The 15,105-nt window shown below is 46.9% G+C and overlaps 2 protein-coding genes across 7 annotated transcripts in view; both read right to left on the bottom strand.

Annotated features, from left to right (window-relative positions):
• Window positions 1–444, bottom strand: part of BUB1 (BUB1 mitotic checkpoint serine/threonine kinase) — a 15,477-nt gene extending 15,033 nt beyond the window's left edge. The window contains exon 1 of the mRNA XM_026844662.1: window positions 435–444. Within this exon, the coding sequence (XP_026700463.1) occupies window positions 435–444 (10 nt within the window). The remainder of the gene's footprint in view (window positions 1–434) is intronic.
• LOC113478687 (two pore calcium channel protein 1-like) lies at window positions 400–15,104 on the bottom strand. Of its 6 annotated transcripts, none has more exons than XM_026846095.1 (19): window positions 15,084–15,104; window positions 14,826–14,908; window positions 12,810–12,924; window positions 12,056–12,184; window positions 11,680–11,796; window positions 10,472–10,590; window positions 10,190–10,291; window positions 9,098–9,224; window positions 7,895–8,096; window positions 7,070–7,214; window positions 5,275–5,460; window positions 4,777–4,841; window positions 4,418–4,505; window positions 4,035–4,104; window positions 3,267–3,486; window positions 2,933–3,023; window positions 2,512–2,625; window positions 1,682–1,800; window positions 400–917 (listed from the first exon to the last, which is right to left on the bottom strand). In XM_026846095.1, the coding sequence occupies exons 1-19, from the start codon at window positions 15,102–15,104 to the stop codon at window positions 772–774; spliced, it is 2,259 nt and encodes a 752-aa protein (XP_026701896.1). In that variant the 3' UTR covers window positions 400–771. The 6 variants fall into 6 exon arrangements, 3 of the variants coding, with proteins under 3 accessions (XP_026701896.1, XP_026701897.1, XP_026701898.1); XR_003398111.1 differs by lacking the exon at window positions 15,084–15,104 and adding an exon at window positions 1,330–1,494 and having other exon boundaries at window positions 809–917; window positions 14,826–15,048; XR_003398112.1 differs by lacking the exon at window positions 15,084–15,104 and adding an exon at window positions 1,330–1,441 and having other exon boundaries at window positions 809–917; window positions 14,826–15,048.
• Between the last annotated feature and the right edge of the window lies 1 nt (window position 15,105).

The following is a 15,105-nucleotide window of genomic DNA, read 5'->3' as shown; positions in this document are numbered from 1 at the left end:
CCCGCCCCCCGCCCGGGGCCGTGCCGGGAGGGCGGTGCGGGACTCCCAAGGCCCGGGCCGGGCCGGGCCTACCCGGGCACGGGCGGCGGGCAAGAGTCGGTCTATAAAATAACAAGTTCAGATTTGCAGAGGACAGGTCCTGGCAACACAGTTCACTGCACCTCGGTCCTGCTGAGCAAAACTTGTCCTCGGCTCCGCTCAGATTGCTGCCTCCCCATGTAAAAATAAACAGGGGAGTGGCGAGGAGCCCACGGCCCTCTCCCTGTCTTCATTTCCCCAGGTTCACAGGGCTTTGTGCCTGTTAGCAGCCCACACCGCGGAGGATATGATGCGGCACACCCCACACCCCCTCCCATCATTAACTCTGGGACAACTGGTCATTTTTTTTTGACTGCTGAATTTAATGTACTTAGGAGCTGTTTAATTCAGCTTACATTGGTCCATATATGCATATAAAAGTGCTGTAATACAAGATTCCAGTTACAAGAAGTAGGTATTTCATAACATACTGACTATGGCACCATTACTCAACAGGCACAGTCTGCTACACCAACTCTCCCTCTGCTTTCCTGTGAGAGTATTTCCAGTTTCAACGTTTATACGAGACTTTAAATGACGAAGCTGTTTCCGACATCAGCTGCCCCTTCCACTGTGTAATCTGGCCCCAGGGGCATAAGTGCAGTGGCTGAAGGTGGCCAGCCAGGGAAAATGCTCCAGACTCAGGCAGCTCAGAGTTTGCTCCTCCTCGTCAACTCTGGCAGATCGCTCCTGTTATGCGGCACTCTCAGAAGTCACATTACTGCATACAGCAGCAGTAGAGGACATGTTTAAGAACTCTTCAAATGAAGGGCCTTCATCCTCAAGGTGTATCTCTGCCTCAAACATACGCTGTAGCAGAGAGTCAACTGTCCTGTACCCTGTAGGTGGCAAAAAAAAAAAACAAAACACAAAAAAAACCAAACACAAACCAAACAACCCCAAACAATCACTGTAAGCATCCATTCTACTCTTCAACAGAAATTAAGTAGTGGCTACCTTGAGGCAACCCTTACTCAAAGGCTGCTCCTCATGTTCTACACTAAACAGGCAAGAAAACAAATGCCCCAAGCGATGTTCCCTAGTATTTTACCCCATATACTTTTAAGCACTGTGAATGCTTGTAAAGGGTAAGAGCATTATTTTAGTATTTTAAGCACTTCCATTCCCAGATTTATGATCCCAATCAGTTGCGCCAAGAAGCATGAGCTTGGTAAATAGCTAAGGAACAGCAAGAAAGCCAGCAGGAGAAAAAAAAAGTTACCAAGCTAGAGTAAAGGAGCATATAGTCACCCTGTGATCCAAACCAGGAGGAACTTGCAGTGCATATAGGCAGGAGAAAAGATGACAGACTTCTTGGCAACAGCAGGACCTCAGCCACCAAGGTATCTTCACAGACTGGCTACTGAATTGAAGACAAGCATGCACAGAAGATGAGATAGAAGACAGGAAAAGAAGCTGCCACAGAAGTGAAAAGAAACAGCAAACATTAGTGTGTCCAGTTTTCTCAAAACCTGCAGGTGGGTTTCTAGCCCAAAGGAAGCAGAAGTGGTGAGAAGCTTCCCCAAGGAGGCCATGATCAGGGACAGTTCAGAGCCATGTTCTCTTCAGCAAAAGACTGGGCACAGTGTAGGGCTGCACTTACGTTTGGAGGCAATTTTAAACATCAGCCCTTTAGACTGTGGCTTTGTTCCACCTTCCCCCTCAAGGTCATGCTCAGCACTCTCCATGTTATCAATGAGATGTTCATCTTGGAGCTCATCCCTACACAAAAAGGATTAGAAGTTACCCTGGAGACAATCATAGGATTATTCAGATTGGAAAAGACCCTTGGGATCATCGAGTCCAACCATCCGCCCTACTCCACACCCTACATCATATCCCCCAACATCTCATCCAAACAACCCTTAAACACATCCAGGGATGGTGACTCCATCACCTCCCTGGGCAGCCTATTCCACTGTCTAACCACTCCTGTGAAATTTTTTTTTCCTAACATGTTATATATCAGGACTGAATTCAGGTAGCTCTTGACTATAGCAAGTAACAGGATCTTGAACAGAGAGGAGGTTTCCACAGGGAAATGAAGGAAAGAGCATTTGTACCTCAGCCATTATACATTCTGTTCAAATTCATACTCATCCTACCCCGGGGCCCACAGGTACCCAGCAGGATTTTCTTGGGCAGAGCAAGCACCAGTCATGTTGTTAAGTCTCCAGCATCAATCCTGTCCTCTGGCAACAGCCTGGGGCTGGAAGAGTCCAGCAAGGCAGCTGCAAGGCCTACATGAGTAGCCTTCTGCTAACATCCAGACCAAGCCTATATGGTCATGACAAGTTAGCAAGAACTTTGTGACAAGGAAGAGGAGTCTCAGCTCACACCTCAGGACAGAGGGTGGCTTTTTCCTCCAGTCCCACAGCCCTCCTCAACTGTTCCAAGCCAGCCACATCCAGCACTACGCTTTTGGGGGCTTACTCTTGAACTCCCATTCCCAGCTCCTGGATTTTCCGTTCAATGGCTGTTTCTACTTCACTCTTCTCAAGAGAGTACTCCACAAAGAAAGCTTCCAAAATGAACGACACAAAGATACTGAAAGAAATGATGAGCAGAATTACATAACAGCATTTCCTTACTGGCATCCCCCCCTGCTTCTGGGCATCAACTACTCTCTCAGTATTCCCAGGCTCATTCACCAGCACTCCAAACCCTCCTGTGCTGGAGGTGGGGATCTCTAAGTCAGAACAGCACTCAGTGGAGTTAAGAATAGATGCAGCAGATTCGTCTATGACATGTCCTGGCTGTAAGAGTCACACCATGTGAGACCCCAGGACCACCAGCAGAGCCATGGCTGGAGGGAAGAGGGAGCTCTGTTCCCTAAGTGAAAACCAAAACTTACTTGACAATAATTATCACCATCACAATGTGGAAGGCAATGAAATACAGCTTCGCAGGCTGAACCGTCACATTGGCAAATCCATTGGCAAAAAATACAGCAGGAGTTAAGGATAAGAGCGCTAAAGGAGAGCAACATCTCACTGTAAAGTGGTGATAGGGGAGGAACCAGATAATATTCCCCGGCAATGAGCATCTGAACAAAGCCCCCTGCAAGGACCATTTCTCTGTTGTCTGGCACTACACACATGGGTGCATACAATACAAGGGGAAGAACAGAGTCTGGGAAGAACATGGATCACCAAGCTCTAGTTTGGACCTTCCACCACAAAGGATATCATGCCACTGATTGACTACAGTGAGCTCCATCAGGACAATGAAGGAAGAGGCAAAGTTGTTGAAGTTGTTCTTGCAGTATTTGGCACGGGCAAACAGAGAATCCTTGAGAGCTGCGTTTCCGCATTCCAGGGAATGAGGAGCATTTGAGTTTGCAGGGAAGAACTGGATTTTCCCATGGAATAACTCCATGCCAATAATAGCAAATACACAGTACACAACCTGGGAAGAGAAACCCCGTCACCTGCTTCTCCAGTGAGCAGCAAACTCCATGGCAAGTTCAGAGTTCCAACAAGTTTTCCAGCTTCTACAGACACGGCAAGCTGCTGAGAAGCAGCATAGAATCCAAGAGACCCAAGCCACTCAAGAGCAGGAATAATAAGCCAAGAACTCCAGCCCAAATACATTAAGTTTTCTCAAATCATAATAAAAGCTATTTCTAAGATGTTATTTGAGAAACAGGTTTCTCATTCAGCTTCTTGCCCAAACCATAGTTTGATTCCTTACAGTGTGAAGCCCAGACTGCACAGAACATCCTCACTGCCCAGTGGAGCAAAAAACTGATGTCCTGACCTGGCAACTAGCAGGAACCCAACCCTCTGCACACATTTACAAGTGCAATGACCAAGAATCAAGTGGACACTTACAGTTTCAAAGGCCCACCCTCTGAAGATTTGCATTTATCCTTTTGGAAACAGCATGAGCACAAGACTTAAGACACATTCCAGTAAAACTGGAGTGCTTTAAGCTAAGATACAAGGATTTCTTACCAGAGTCAGCCCACCAAATGTCAGCATTGTTGGTACGATGTTTATCAGTGTGTTCATGATGACCCGGAACCTACAGCAAATGATTTGTGACAACACCTGCTGTGGGGAGGCTCTTTTAAAGCCCATGCTTGCTTATCATCACATGCCACCCAGCATGTGTTCCCCACATATCCTTATTTATTATATTAGTAAGTCTCCAGAGAGGCTGCAGCAACTGGGCTCATCCCAGGCAGACTGAGACAAGGCCTTGGGATGCTTTGAGTGACTACGGTCAGTCTAAAGCAGCCATGCAGAGCAGCTCAAGGCACTGACTCAGCTAGCCTCTGACACAGCCTGCCCCCCACCCCCAAAACCACACAACCCTATCCCATTCTCCTCATTACCTTTGAATGCTGTCAACAATCCTTATTAGCCTGAGGACCCTTAAGATAAAGACAATGTCCAGGATCTGTTGGCTGTTGTACTTCGTGGCTGAGAAAGGAAAAAATATATTTTTTTATTTGTTATGAAAAATAAGCATAGACCCAAAGCATGTTCCTACATTTGTTATGATTATGTCCTTGGTAAACACTATTTACAACAGGTAGCTATAAAAAAAGAAAGAGATTGGGTTAGTTCTTAGAAACCCTACAGAAAATTCACTGTCTTGTCAAAAAGCCTCCCAAGCCCAAGGTGACGGCAAAAGACAATTCAAGACCACCAAGTTTCCCAGATGCATGCAGACTGCTTAAGCTGCACTTACTCGATCTCAGGGTGGTATTGAGTATCGTTGCAGTCAAGGCAGCAAAGATGATGAGAGTATCAAACCTAGCACAAGGGAAGGCAGTGGCTGTTAGATTTGCAGCGACAAAGAATGAGCACTTAAGCTGCCACACAACATAAAAGCAGTGACCCTCTCTTCCTTACATCTGTGCAAGACAGTCCTGCATCATCTCAAACCATTTGCAGGGTGGGAAGATGGGAAAGCTTTGTTCAGCAAAACACTTTCCCCCTGCCCAGCCACTATCTTCACATGCTGCAGAGGCACTTTTGACTGAGATAGAGAGGGGCAGAAAACAGTAGTCTCTGTCAGAGCCAGGTTAGGCCAGCACATTGTCCTCTGATGCATACAATCAGTTTAATTACATCCTGACACATGAGTTAAGTGGCCCATCTCTACAAAAGACCTTCAGTTCTTGAGGAGAAAAACACAAAGATCTTGCCACACTTCACACCACCCTTAAACATTTATCCCACTCACCAGTTCCAGAACTGATTTTTGCCAAAGAACGCCCTTGGTTCATAAGTGTACACTTTCAGGAGTATCTCAATTATATACAAAGCAAGGAAGACCCACTCTGCATAAGAAATATAAGGGGTTTCCTCATCCAGAGCAATGAAGATGGCGTTTATTAGAATGATCACATCATAAGTCCAAACAAATCCCCTGCAGGAAGAAAAAGAAACATCAGTTTGCCAATCCCAAGGTGGTAAAAGTTATTTCAAGAGTTCTTTGCTTCCTGTCAAACTCTGCCATTTAGGGAATTACCTTTACCCATCAGTTGTCCCCAAACCTGAGAGTTTAGAAAAGTTACTGCAGAGTTTAGCTTTGCCCTTTAAGTCCAACAAAAAGTAGAGCACAAGCCTTTAAGGTACACCATTGCCAATGCTCCCAGTGTTAAGAGACTGAATGCAACTAAGTTTTCAACAAGACAAGCAGCATTTCTCAAGCAGAAAGACTAGATGAGTAAAACAGAAGACTATACAGAATTGGGAGGGGTGACGGGTACACCAGATGGGTGTCCTGGAGCCAAGAGGGAGCTGGACAAGCTGGAAAGTGGGCAGAGAGGAACCCCACCATGTTCAAAGGGAAATGCAAAGTCCTGCTCCTACGGAGGAATAACCTCAGGCACCAGCACAGGCTGGGGGTGAACCAGAGGGTCGGGAGTGGGGGGGGGTCTTGGTTGACAAGCTGAACGTGAGCCAGCAATGCACCCTGGTGGCAAAGGAGGCCAACAGCATCCTGGCCCATGCTAGGAAGTGTGACAGCTCCATGGAAGAGATTTTCCCCATTTACTGGTAAGGTCACATTTAGAGTACTGTGTCCACAACTGGACTCACCAGTACAAGAGACACGAACATACCGGAGCAAGTGCAGCAAAGGATCACAAAACTGATTAAAGGATAGGATAGTCTAACACATTACATGTGGAGAGCACTGGGATTGTTCAGCCTGAGAGGGAAGAGGGTCAGGGGACTCTCAATAGGTATAAATACCTCATGGAAAGGTGTAGAGAAGACAGAGCCAGACTCTTCTCAGTGGTATCCAGTGGAAGCACAAGAGGCAAGGGGCACAAGTTGAAATACAAGATTTTCCATTTAAACAAAACCACTTGCTTTTTATTTTTTTTTAACCCAATGGTTAAAAAACCCACTGGAGCAGACTGCAGAAAGGTTATGGAGTCTCCATCCTTGGAAATACTCAAAACCCAACCGGACACAGCCCCAAGTAGCCTACTCCAGTTCACCCTGCTTTGAGTGAGGGGGTTACAATAGGAAGAAACTTCTAGAGATGGTCTATTTCAGTTATTTTGCCATTCCGGGAAGACTCAAGTGTCAAACAGAGCACTAGTTGCTCATAGTACCAACTTGTTAAGACCCAGTGAAGCAGCACAATGCAGCTTTGCAGCAAAGTCTGCTGAGGAGAGATCATCTTTAAGTGAAGCATTTAGTCTAGTCCTTCAAGGCAGGCCATAAAGCACTTCTTGCTTTTAGTAGAAGCTATTTACACTCAGCACCTATAGAAGATCTGAACAAGTGGGACTGAAAGAGGTATGGAGCTGACAATAGCCAAGTCTAGTTTCTCCACACCACTGAAGGTAGGTCAAGAGCACAGCTAGTCCACAGACCATTTTTTAATAACAGAAGCCCCAATATTTGCTTAGATGCAGTTTGTGCTTTCCAGCATGACACCCAGGTGAGCATTTGCTTGCAACACCACTGCTCTGCAGCCCTTTGAACGTTAAGAGCTGCTTGCTCCAGCAGCAGAGGCTTACCTGTGCCTAACCATGCTGCGCAGGAACCGACTCAGGGCTGACTTGTATACACCAGGCATCCATTGCCCCAGTGGATGGCTGCGTATTTTCAGGGTAATCACCTGGATGTTGAGGAGATCTGCCAGCTGTACAAATGACTTCTTGTCTACAGTAGGGGAGAGCACTACACATCAGTCTGCTGTTATTAAAAACAGTGTCCAGCAAACACAAACCTATATGCATGCTAGCTGCAGCAGTGTGGACTCAGTATCTGTTTGCTGCATCAGGCAAAGCACATGCCCAGAGCAGTATCCACCACAAAACAGGCTGATCTCAGTACTCAAGCAGCTGCTCTTGATCCATTACTGGGACACTGGCTCAAGCTATAGGCCAACAACCAGCACAAACCTTTAATGATCAGGATGGGCATGATCTAGCATGAGGAGACTGACCCGTCTCTCCTGATATCCTGTTTCCAGCAGGAGCAGGGTGAAAGGCTCCAGAGGACTGTGTGGGAAGCCACATTGCTTGGAGGAATCTGGTAACAAGGGAGGCTTTCCTTGTCCTGTGCTGGGAACAGGAGGTCCCATTCTCCATGGTGAGCTTGGCCTGATGTCAAATGGCCATGAAGAGCTGCCCACAGCATACATGACACAGGCTACAGCACAGGCAGAAAGAACCACCTTTCAGGACTCAAGCAATCTGAAGGAAGCAGAAAGAGTGGCCTAGAGTCCCTTTGGGTCCATTACAGACCACAAGTCCCAGTGCCAAAACCCCTGAAGGATCAGGCTTATGACCTCAGGCTCCTCTACAATCCCCTGAGCATAACAGTGCCCCACTACTCACCTATGAAACCCTTCTGCTCGTCATCCGAGATGCGTAGCAGCAGCTCTCGGTGGGAGTTGCTGATATCAGGAGCCACTAGCTTGACAAGCTGCTTCCACTGGGCCTCTCTAACCACAAACTGCGCTCCTTCCTCTTCCTTCAGGATGTTGAAGGCCTCTATCATCTTGCAGTGCTTCATGTAAGCAAGCTTACGGATCTCGTTCTAGAGAGAGAGTATTGTGATTCAGGCAGCTTCAGTCACCTTTCCTCTTTTTTTTTTTTTTAAAAGAAAATCATTTCATGGCACAGAGATGCAAGACTCAGAGGAACACACTTGGAGTATATTAGAAAAAAGTACAGCACAGTCAGTGGGGGTGATGAGTAGTGCTATTTAACAGGCAAATGTGGACTGTCTGTACAGCACTCTGGAAGGATCAATGGATTTCTTGCTGCTGGGAGATGCATTGAAAAACCGGAAGAAGAGACAAAGGATAGTGTCTAACAGGAAGGAGACAAAGATCACAGGATCTGCATGTTCACAGGTCACAGAAACAAAGAGGATGCGTCCACACATGCTTCCCATGCGTAAGTGAATACTGCTGAGATCGGGGTAGAGATCCTACTCTGCACACAATTATGAGCAGGCTACAGAATCTTATACCCTTGGGAGACCAGCCTCTGGGAAGACCTAGCAACCTGCTTACTGAGAAAATGTCAGTCCCCTCATGGAAGCACCCAGAATTTCCAGCTCTCACCCTTTGATCACAAGTACTAAACTGCACCTACTCAGTTTGGGTAGGAGCAGCAAGAATTCTGATTCACGTACACCTCCACTTACATTTCCTTTGCTTTAAGAGCATATGCAATGGCAGATAAAGTGTGCTGTGTGCTTATAGCCAACTCAAATCAGTCTCCTGCATAGAGCCAGCATTTCTGAGGTAGGACTAAGGCTCTAACAACAGCAATAACACAGAGACACCAGTTGCAACTTCTTGGGCCCACAGCACTACAGAATGTTTCATTGTTAAATGCTAAAAACAGAACTTGCAACAATCCCCATGATATGAAAGGTGGACCTGTGCTTGTTATTTGCAGTGCAAAGGCAAGAAGCTGAACCGCTTCTCCAGAGGCAGATGCTTTCCAAGGGAAAGCCAGATATTTCATTACAAGGTTCTATCAAACAGCAGGCAGTCACCAATTACTATTTGCTCCTCCAAACATTACCTTCAGGTGTTTTTTGTAGTTGTTGTACACAACAGCCAGGAAGAGAGACATGAAGATATAAGTGTTGATGATGACAAAGGCAATGAAAAACAGGGCATACCATGAGCTGAAGTCAAATGCCGGCATCCTAGAGAAGGGGAGAGAGGTTGCTACTTGCTAGGCAAACACGGACATAAAAGAAGCCACAAGAAAACAGTCTTCCAGATGGATATCTAAGTACTGTTTTGGATAGCTAGATAAAGGTTGCCAGATAACACCCAAGCTAAAACCCATGCATTAGTTCAGTTAGAGAACAGTTGTCTTCCACTACATTTTCATTCTAGTTTATCAGGCTCTGACTGAAGGGATGCAGAGGAGAAAGCACAGAGATTGAGCTTCTGTCAGCATGGCTAAGTTTAAGTGCAGAGTCTTGAGGTGGTGTCTCAGTCACAAGCTGGTTATTGCCTTCACAGACCCTGACTGCACACAGACCTCCTCTTCCACTTACTCTAGGAGGACTAGCAGCATTTTTCTGTCTAAATGCCCAGGGTCCCTGTAACACCCCAGTTCTGTTCAGTACATCTCCAGTGTACAAATGAGTGCGCCATTCCTCCCTGCCCCCCATCTTTGATGGCACCTTCACAGTACAAATCGAAATGGGAATCCAGTTAGAAGAAATGAGGATGGAAAGCCCAACCCTCACATAAGTTTAACACAGATGTACAAATTAAAAGGAGTCTGCACAGAAAGACTTGCAAATATTACAAGAGAAAAGACACCTGATCACTGCAGCACATACATCCTTTTCACAAAAGACTGTATGTTTGTCCCTCCAGCTTAAGCCTTCATCAGCTACTGGGTCATTCGGAAAGCAGTATTTTTATTGCTTCTTTTCTAAAAGCCTTCCTAACCTCAGATTGTGGTTCAGAGCCATTTATAAAACAGATGGCTGAGAATTCATGAAGCCCCTGAAGGCTGGAAAAGTAAAAACCCTGTTGCTGCTCTGAAATACCTTCTTGTGCAAATCACAGTATTGTTCTAACCAGAGATCTGGCCACTAGGAGCAGGACACCAGCATTCACAACAAAAAGACTGCAAGCTCAGCATACATACATAACATCCGGGCTGTTCGCTGTCGTCACCAGCACATAGAGGTCAAAGACAATTTCTAAGTAGTTTCTGAAATATGGCAAGCCTTCTGCTGTCTGAAGATTCCTAAGAGGAAAAGGACAATCTGAAGTTAAGCACAGAGATCACATGTTCCACCACAGAAACTGCACATATCAGCAGTGCTTGTATTCACTAGTAACTGTTTGGAGTTGCCAGATTCCCTCCTGCCTGAAAGTATCACACACATTCTTCCCACCCAGCTCTGAGCAAAGGAAGTATTCACACCTCTCACCAAACAGCTTCAAGGCCATGAGGGAGAACATAAGAAGGCTAAACATGAAGAGCAAGAAGACATAGGTGATCTCTGGCAGTGTGTTGCGGATGCTGCGGAAGGCTCTTCGAATCTGCTAGGGAGAAGGAAAGTGTTTAGAGGCAAGATTGTACCCATTCTTCCCCTCACCATCCTATCTGGATCAAACACCTACACACGGACATGCAAGCAAAGTGGGACATTCTTCTGTCACCTGGCAGGAGAGATTCTGACCCAGATGTGCCAGCTACTCTGCTAAAACCCATGCAAGAGTACCAGGCCATTCCTCCTCATTCCCCAGAGGGGATGCTAGAAGGACAAACCCTATTTGCATGCCATCATGAACTCAGATAGCCAAGAGACAGAGGGCCCTGTGGCACTGCTGAGATGCTCTTGCTGCAGGGGACTCATCACGGACAGAAGCTTCAGGCCACAAAACACATGCTCGAGTTCAACTGCTCCCTCCTCCAGGTCTCCACACCACAGTCATTTATTCATTTGTAAGTTGGGACCAAAATGATCTTGAGCAGCAGGGCAAAGATCTCCCCGTGACAAGAGGCATCAGAGTCCAAGTCACCCATCTAGACTGTAAGTCCAGTTTCTGAGAACAGCATGACACTTGTGCTTGTTTGCCTAGGAGACTTCCAGAAATAAGTAACCTGGGCCCTGACCCAGAGAGAAACAGTTTTCTCATCTGCAGTGCTGCTCACATTCACATCTCCTGAGGACAGCATCTGACTGCTTGCAAACAGAGACTGCCCCTCCACACAGGCTGGACTGAGCACAGCCCACAGGCTGACCTTACAAGAAACGTTCTTCCTTCTCCATGCAGTCTTAGACTTTGTTAAGTACCATCTTCCCTAAAACCATCCCAGCACTGTGCTTGCTGAGAAGTTCTAGTTCCAGCCCCAAGCACGCTTAGGTCTCTGGATAGCGGTAACCCAGCCCATCAGTACAGGGAGAAGCCTTTCAGTACTTGGAACACAGCCCAGGCAGCACCAGTGCAAACACACTTTTCTCCATCTTTAGTTCTTGCTTTAGGCTACTTCTGAGAGAAGCCTTCATTCAAAGGAGCCTAAATGATGCCATTTCTGCACAAAAATCCCCTGCTTCTCAAAAAGCAGCAGGCTGTCCAAAACCAGACCCTGCACCAGGGATACATCCCACCAGACCTCTTCCCTACCTGGCGACTCTCTGCAAAGTTGATCAGGAAGATGGGCCTCACAATTCTTGACCATCGAATGCTCCTCACATCATACATCCTGAGGACCCCATATATGGCCAAGTCTGTTAGGGATAACTGTAGAAGAAAGAAGGAAAATTCCCAGAAGCAATGTTGGAAATGGGTCTAGATGGTGATGACAATAGGGTTACCCAACACAAGACAGATGCCCACATGACAGGTTTGTGAGGACAGGCCCAACTGTTGGTTGATCTGGCCATGGCTCTTGTAGAGCCCTTGAAAATCAGGCCTGTGTTATCGGGAAAGCAATAGGAGGAAAGAGGCCACCTCCACACTGTACACTTCAACTCTGGGTGCTTCCCTAGGCCTAACTCACCAGGATTGCAACCATGATGCAGATATTCTTGGTATCCTTCCAGAACACATTGCGAAGGGTGACTTTTGCAAAATGTGTCAGTCGGCCAAAGAACACCACAAGGCACAACACCTCAACCACAGAGGTGACCTGCAGAAAGAGAAGGGGCCCAAGTCAGGACAACCAAGAGCAGCACCAGCCTTCTTCACACTGATGGGTACGTTCAGGTTGGGGTACAGCCAAAAGAAAACCAGAGGCAGTATAAAAGTTTCTCCAGTGGGTTTTGTTGTCAGCTGTTTTACAGGCTCACATAGCCAGTGCTAAGCAATAGTTTCAGGCTGCCTTTTGTGATATTCCCTTCCACAGGCAGGTCAAAGCCAGTAAATTTCTATTTGCTTAGGATTCAAGGAGCACATTTCTCAAACACACTAGTGCAGGACAAATAAAGGCTACAGAAAAATCAGTCCTAAGGGCAACTCTCCGCTTCTGCTTTCAGGCATGAAGACTGAACTTGGGTCACATAGAAGGCTAGAATTGTTCTCCAAGATGCAGAAAAGCAACGTGTCTTTGTCCACAGTCACATCAGTCATTGCTGACAGCCATGATGGCTCCCATGTCTAGCTCCTATACCGCTTTTTTGTTCCCATTTCAGGATATCAAGAGAAATATTAGCACCATTTATCTCTTGACAACTAGTTTCAAGCAAGAAACCCTTGCTTGCTCCACCAAGCAACACAGTGATACTTGCACTGCTGCTTCTATATTGAAAACTTACCAGGAAGGGGAGCGGATATACAGCAGGTTCTTCAAACATTGCAAGGGACAGGTTGAGAAAAATGAAGAAGTAGGTGGCGGTTCGCATAATCCAGTGGTTATAGAGATAATAAAGCCTGTAGAAAGAGGGCAGTGGCACCATAAATGAAGGCTTCAGTACACATACCCATGTGTTCACCAAATGCATTTTGAAAGAACAGCACATGCTGTCCCAAACAGCCATGGAGGAAGGGCAAGAGCAGCACAATTCTGGCTAGATAGGGATTTGGCAATTTGTTTCCTGGTCCTTTCTTATAGTCTCATAGCTGATGGATGCTACACTCCCTTTCCGGAAGCAAAAAGCCCAGGAAGGTGGAACACAGGCATTCTTCGGTTCAGTTTAAGACTGCAACATACAGATTTGGTAAAGCCGTTTCCTTTTCTGTCATTACCTTGCTCCTTAATTTGAGTGCAAACTTCTGCTAAGATCAGGTATCCACATGACACACAAACTAAATCTGATTAGTTATCTAACACCCTTTCTTTGCAGGTTAAAAGGCAAAGAGATAAGAAAAGCCACCAGAGAACAGTATGGAGTTTCACAGTAAGCTTTTTTTTATATATACAGAGCTTAAGCAGTATTCTGTCCCTATAGGCAGCAAAACCTCTGGTGAATGCTAGTAATAGCCATGAACACATCCAGCTCCAAGCCTCCCACAGGATGTTTCACACAGTGGCATGCAACAGTGGCTCCTCTGGGGAGATGCAGAGCAGATCTGTAGAGCATATGGTTTCTCTGCCAATAAAAAACAGCTGCCAACATTGCCAAACAGTCATTTCATCTGCCCAATAACCACTTGCATAAAGGCTACGGGGCAGGTGACATGATATTTTACCCTTAATAACACCATCAAAGACACAGCCACTTAAACCCTGCTCATTTCTACTATTTATACTGAGCATGCTTGGGCAGTACAAGATTATATGCACACAGTCTGTTTTTCCAAAGCAGACAGGCATTACAGCTACACGACACAACAGCATCCATCTGCTCAAATCCTTTGTAACAAACATACCTAGCCACAATTGTGTCTCCAAGGTACCCCAAAAACTTTATCAGCTAAGACATGAGAACTAAGTATAAAGGGAAGGGTTTTGTGGGGTCATTACAGGAGTCATTAATGCTCACACACTGCTTTGTGGGCAGCCCTGTATTGCTGTTCCCTTCCACACTAGCCACCTTCTCTTAAGTTTTACAGAAAGAAACAGTTTGCCTAAAGCAATCCTAGCTGGAGGGACACATCACCTCTCTGAAGCTGCTTGGCCTCTTAACCATCAGCTAAAAGTGAAGAGAGCCACTGTAGCAGGCAAAACAGTCTTAAGTGAGATTCCCCAAGTCATCATCAATGAGCTTTTAATTACTCCCCTAGCAGCTACCACCCATTCTGAAGTACACCTGAGCGAACTCACCATCTGCTCTATCAATTCGCTGAAGTTCTGGTGGGCAGCGGCTTGGCGTCACCCACTGCCACACTAGCTGGCAACACAGGTGTCCACCTAGCACAGGGCTATTCTCCCACCCAGGCCAACCACGCAGTCCCCCGCTACCCAAACCCTGCCACTTACACCCAGCACAGCCACACTCCAGCATCCCCTTCCACAGAGGTGAGGGCTGACCAAGCTCTCCAAACTCCTCATTCCCACAAGAGTGCTGCAGCTTCAGTCTTGAAAAATTTGATTTTTTTTTTCCTCTAGGAAAAAGCAAGCTTTTGTCTCCTTTCCCAGATGCACTAAGCCCCATTCAACATCCACGTTTCACCTTAAATCCGGTTCTGTGCATCCCGCCCCTCCAACCTCTCCAGCACACAGCCCGTGAGCCCGAGGCCCCCAGACTTGTTTAGCTGTCGCTCTTCGGACACAGTTGCGGTCGGTTCTTCGCATCCCTCCTCGACTGCCCCGCACACTGACTTCGAAACCAGCACGGAGCCCTGCTCCCACGGGACGGCAGGGGTGCTTGTGGGGACACGGTCCCCCTTACCTGACTGCCTCCGGGGAGGTCTTAAAAGGAATGTTTCTGTTGTACTGCGCATCGGAGACAAACGCCGCTGCCAGCAGCAGATCCTGCGGGAAGGGGAGAAGCACAGACAGTAGGTGATGGAGCCTGAAACAAAACCTAAGGCCAACGTTCAAAGCAGACCCCCTTCCCCCCAGTGCGGACTACAGAGGTGAGGAGCGGCACAAAGCATACGGCAGCCTCCCGCGGCCCCCTGCTGCTCCCGGGCACCCGCTCCGCTACCTGCGAAGCCGCCTCCGCCATG

This window comes from Athene cunicularia (assembly GCF_003259725.1).
Source record: "Athene cunicularia isolate RWA chromosome 3 unlocalized genomic scaffold, athCun1 chr3_part1, whole genome shotgun sequence".
Lineage (NCBI taxonomy): Eukaryota > Metazoa > Chordata > Aves > Strigiformes > Strigidae > Athene > Athene cunicularia.
Note: the sequence above shows the minus strand (reverse complement) of the source record. Positions and strands in the feature narration are given on the sequence as shown.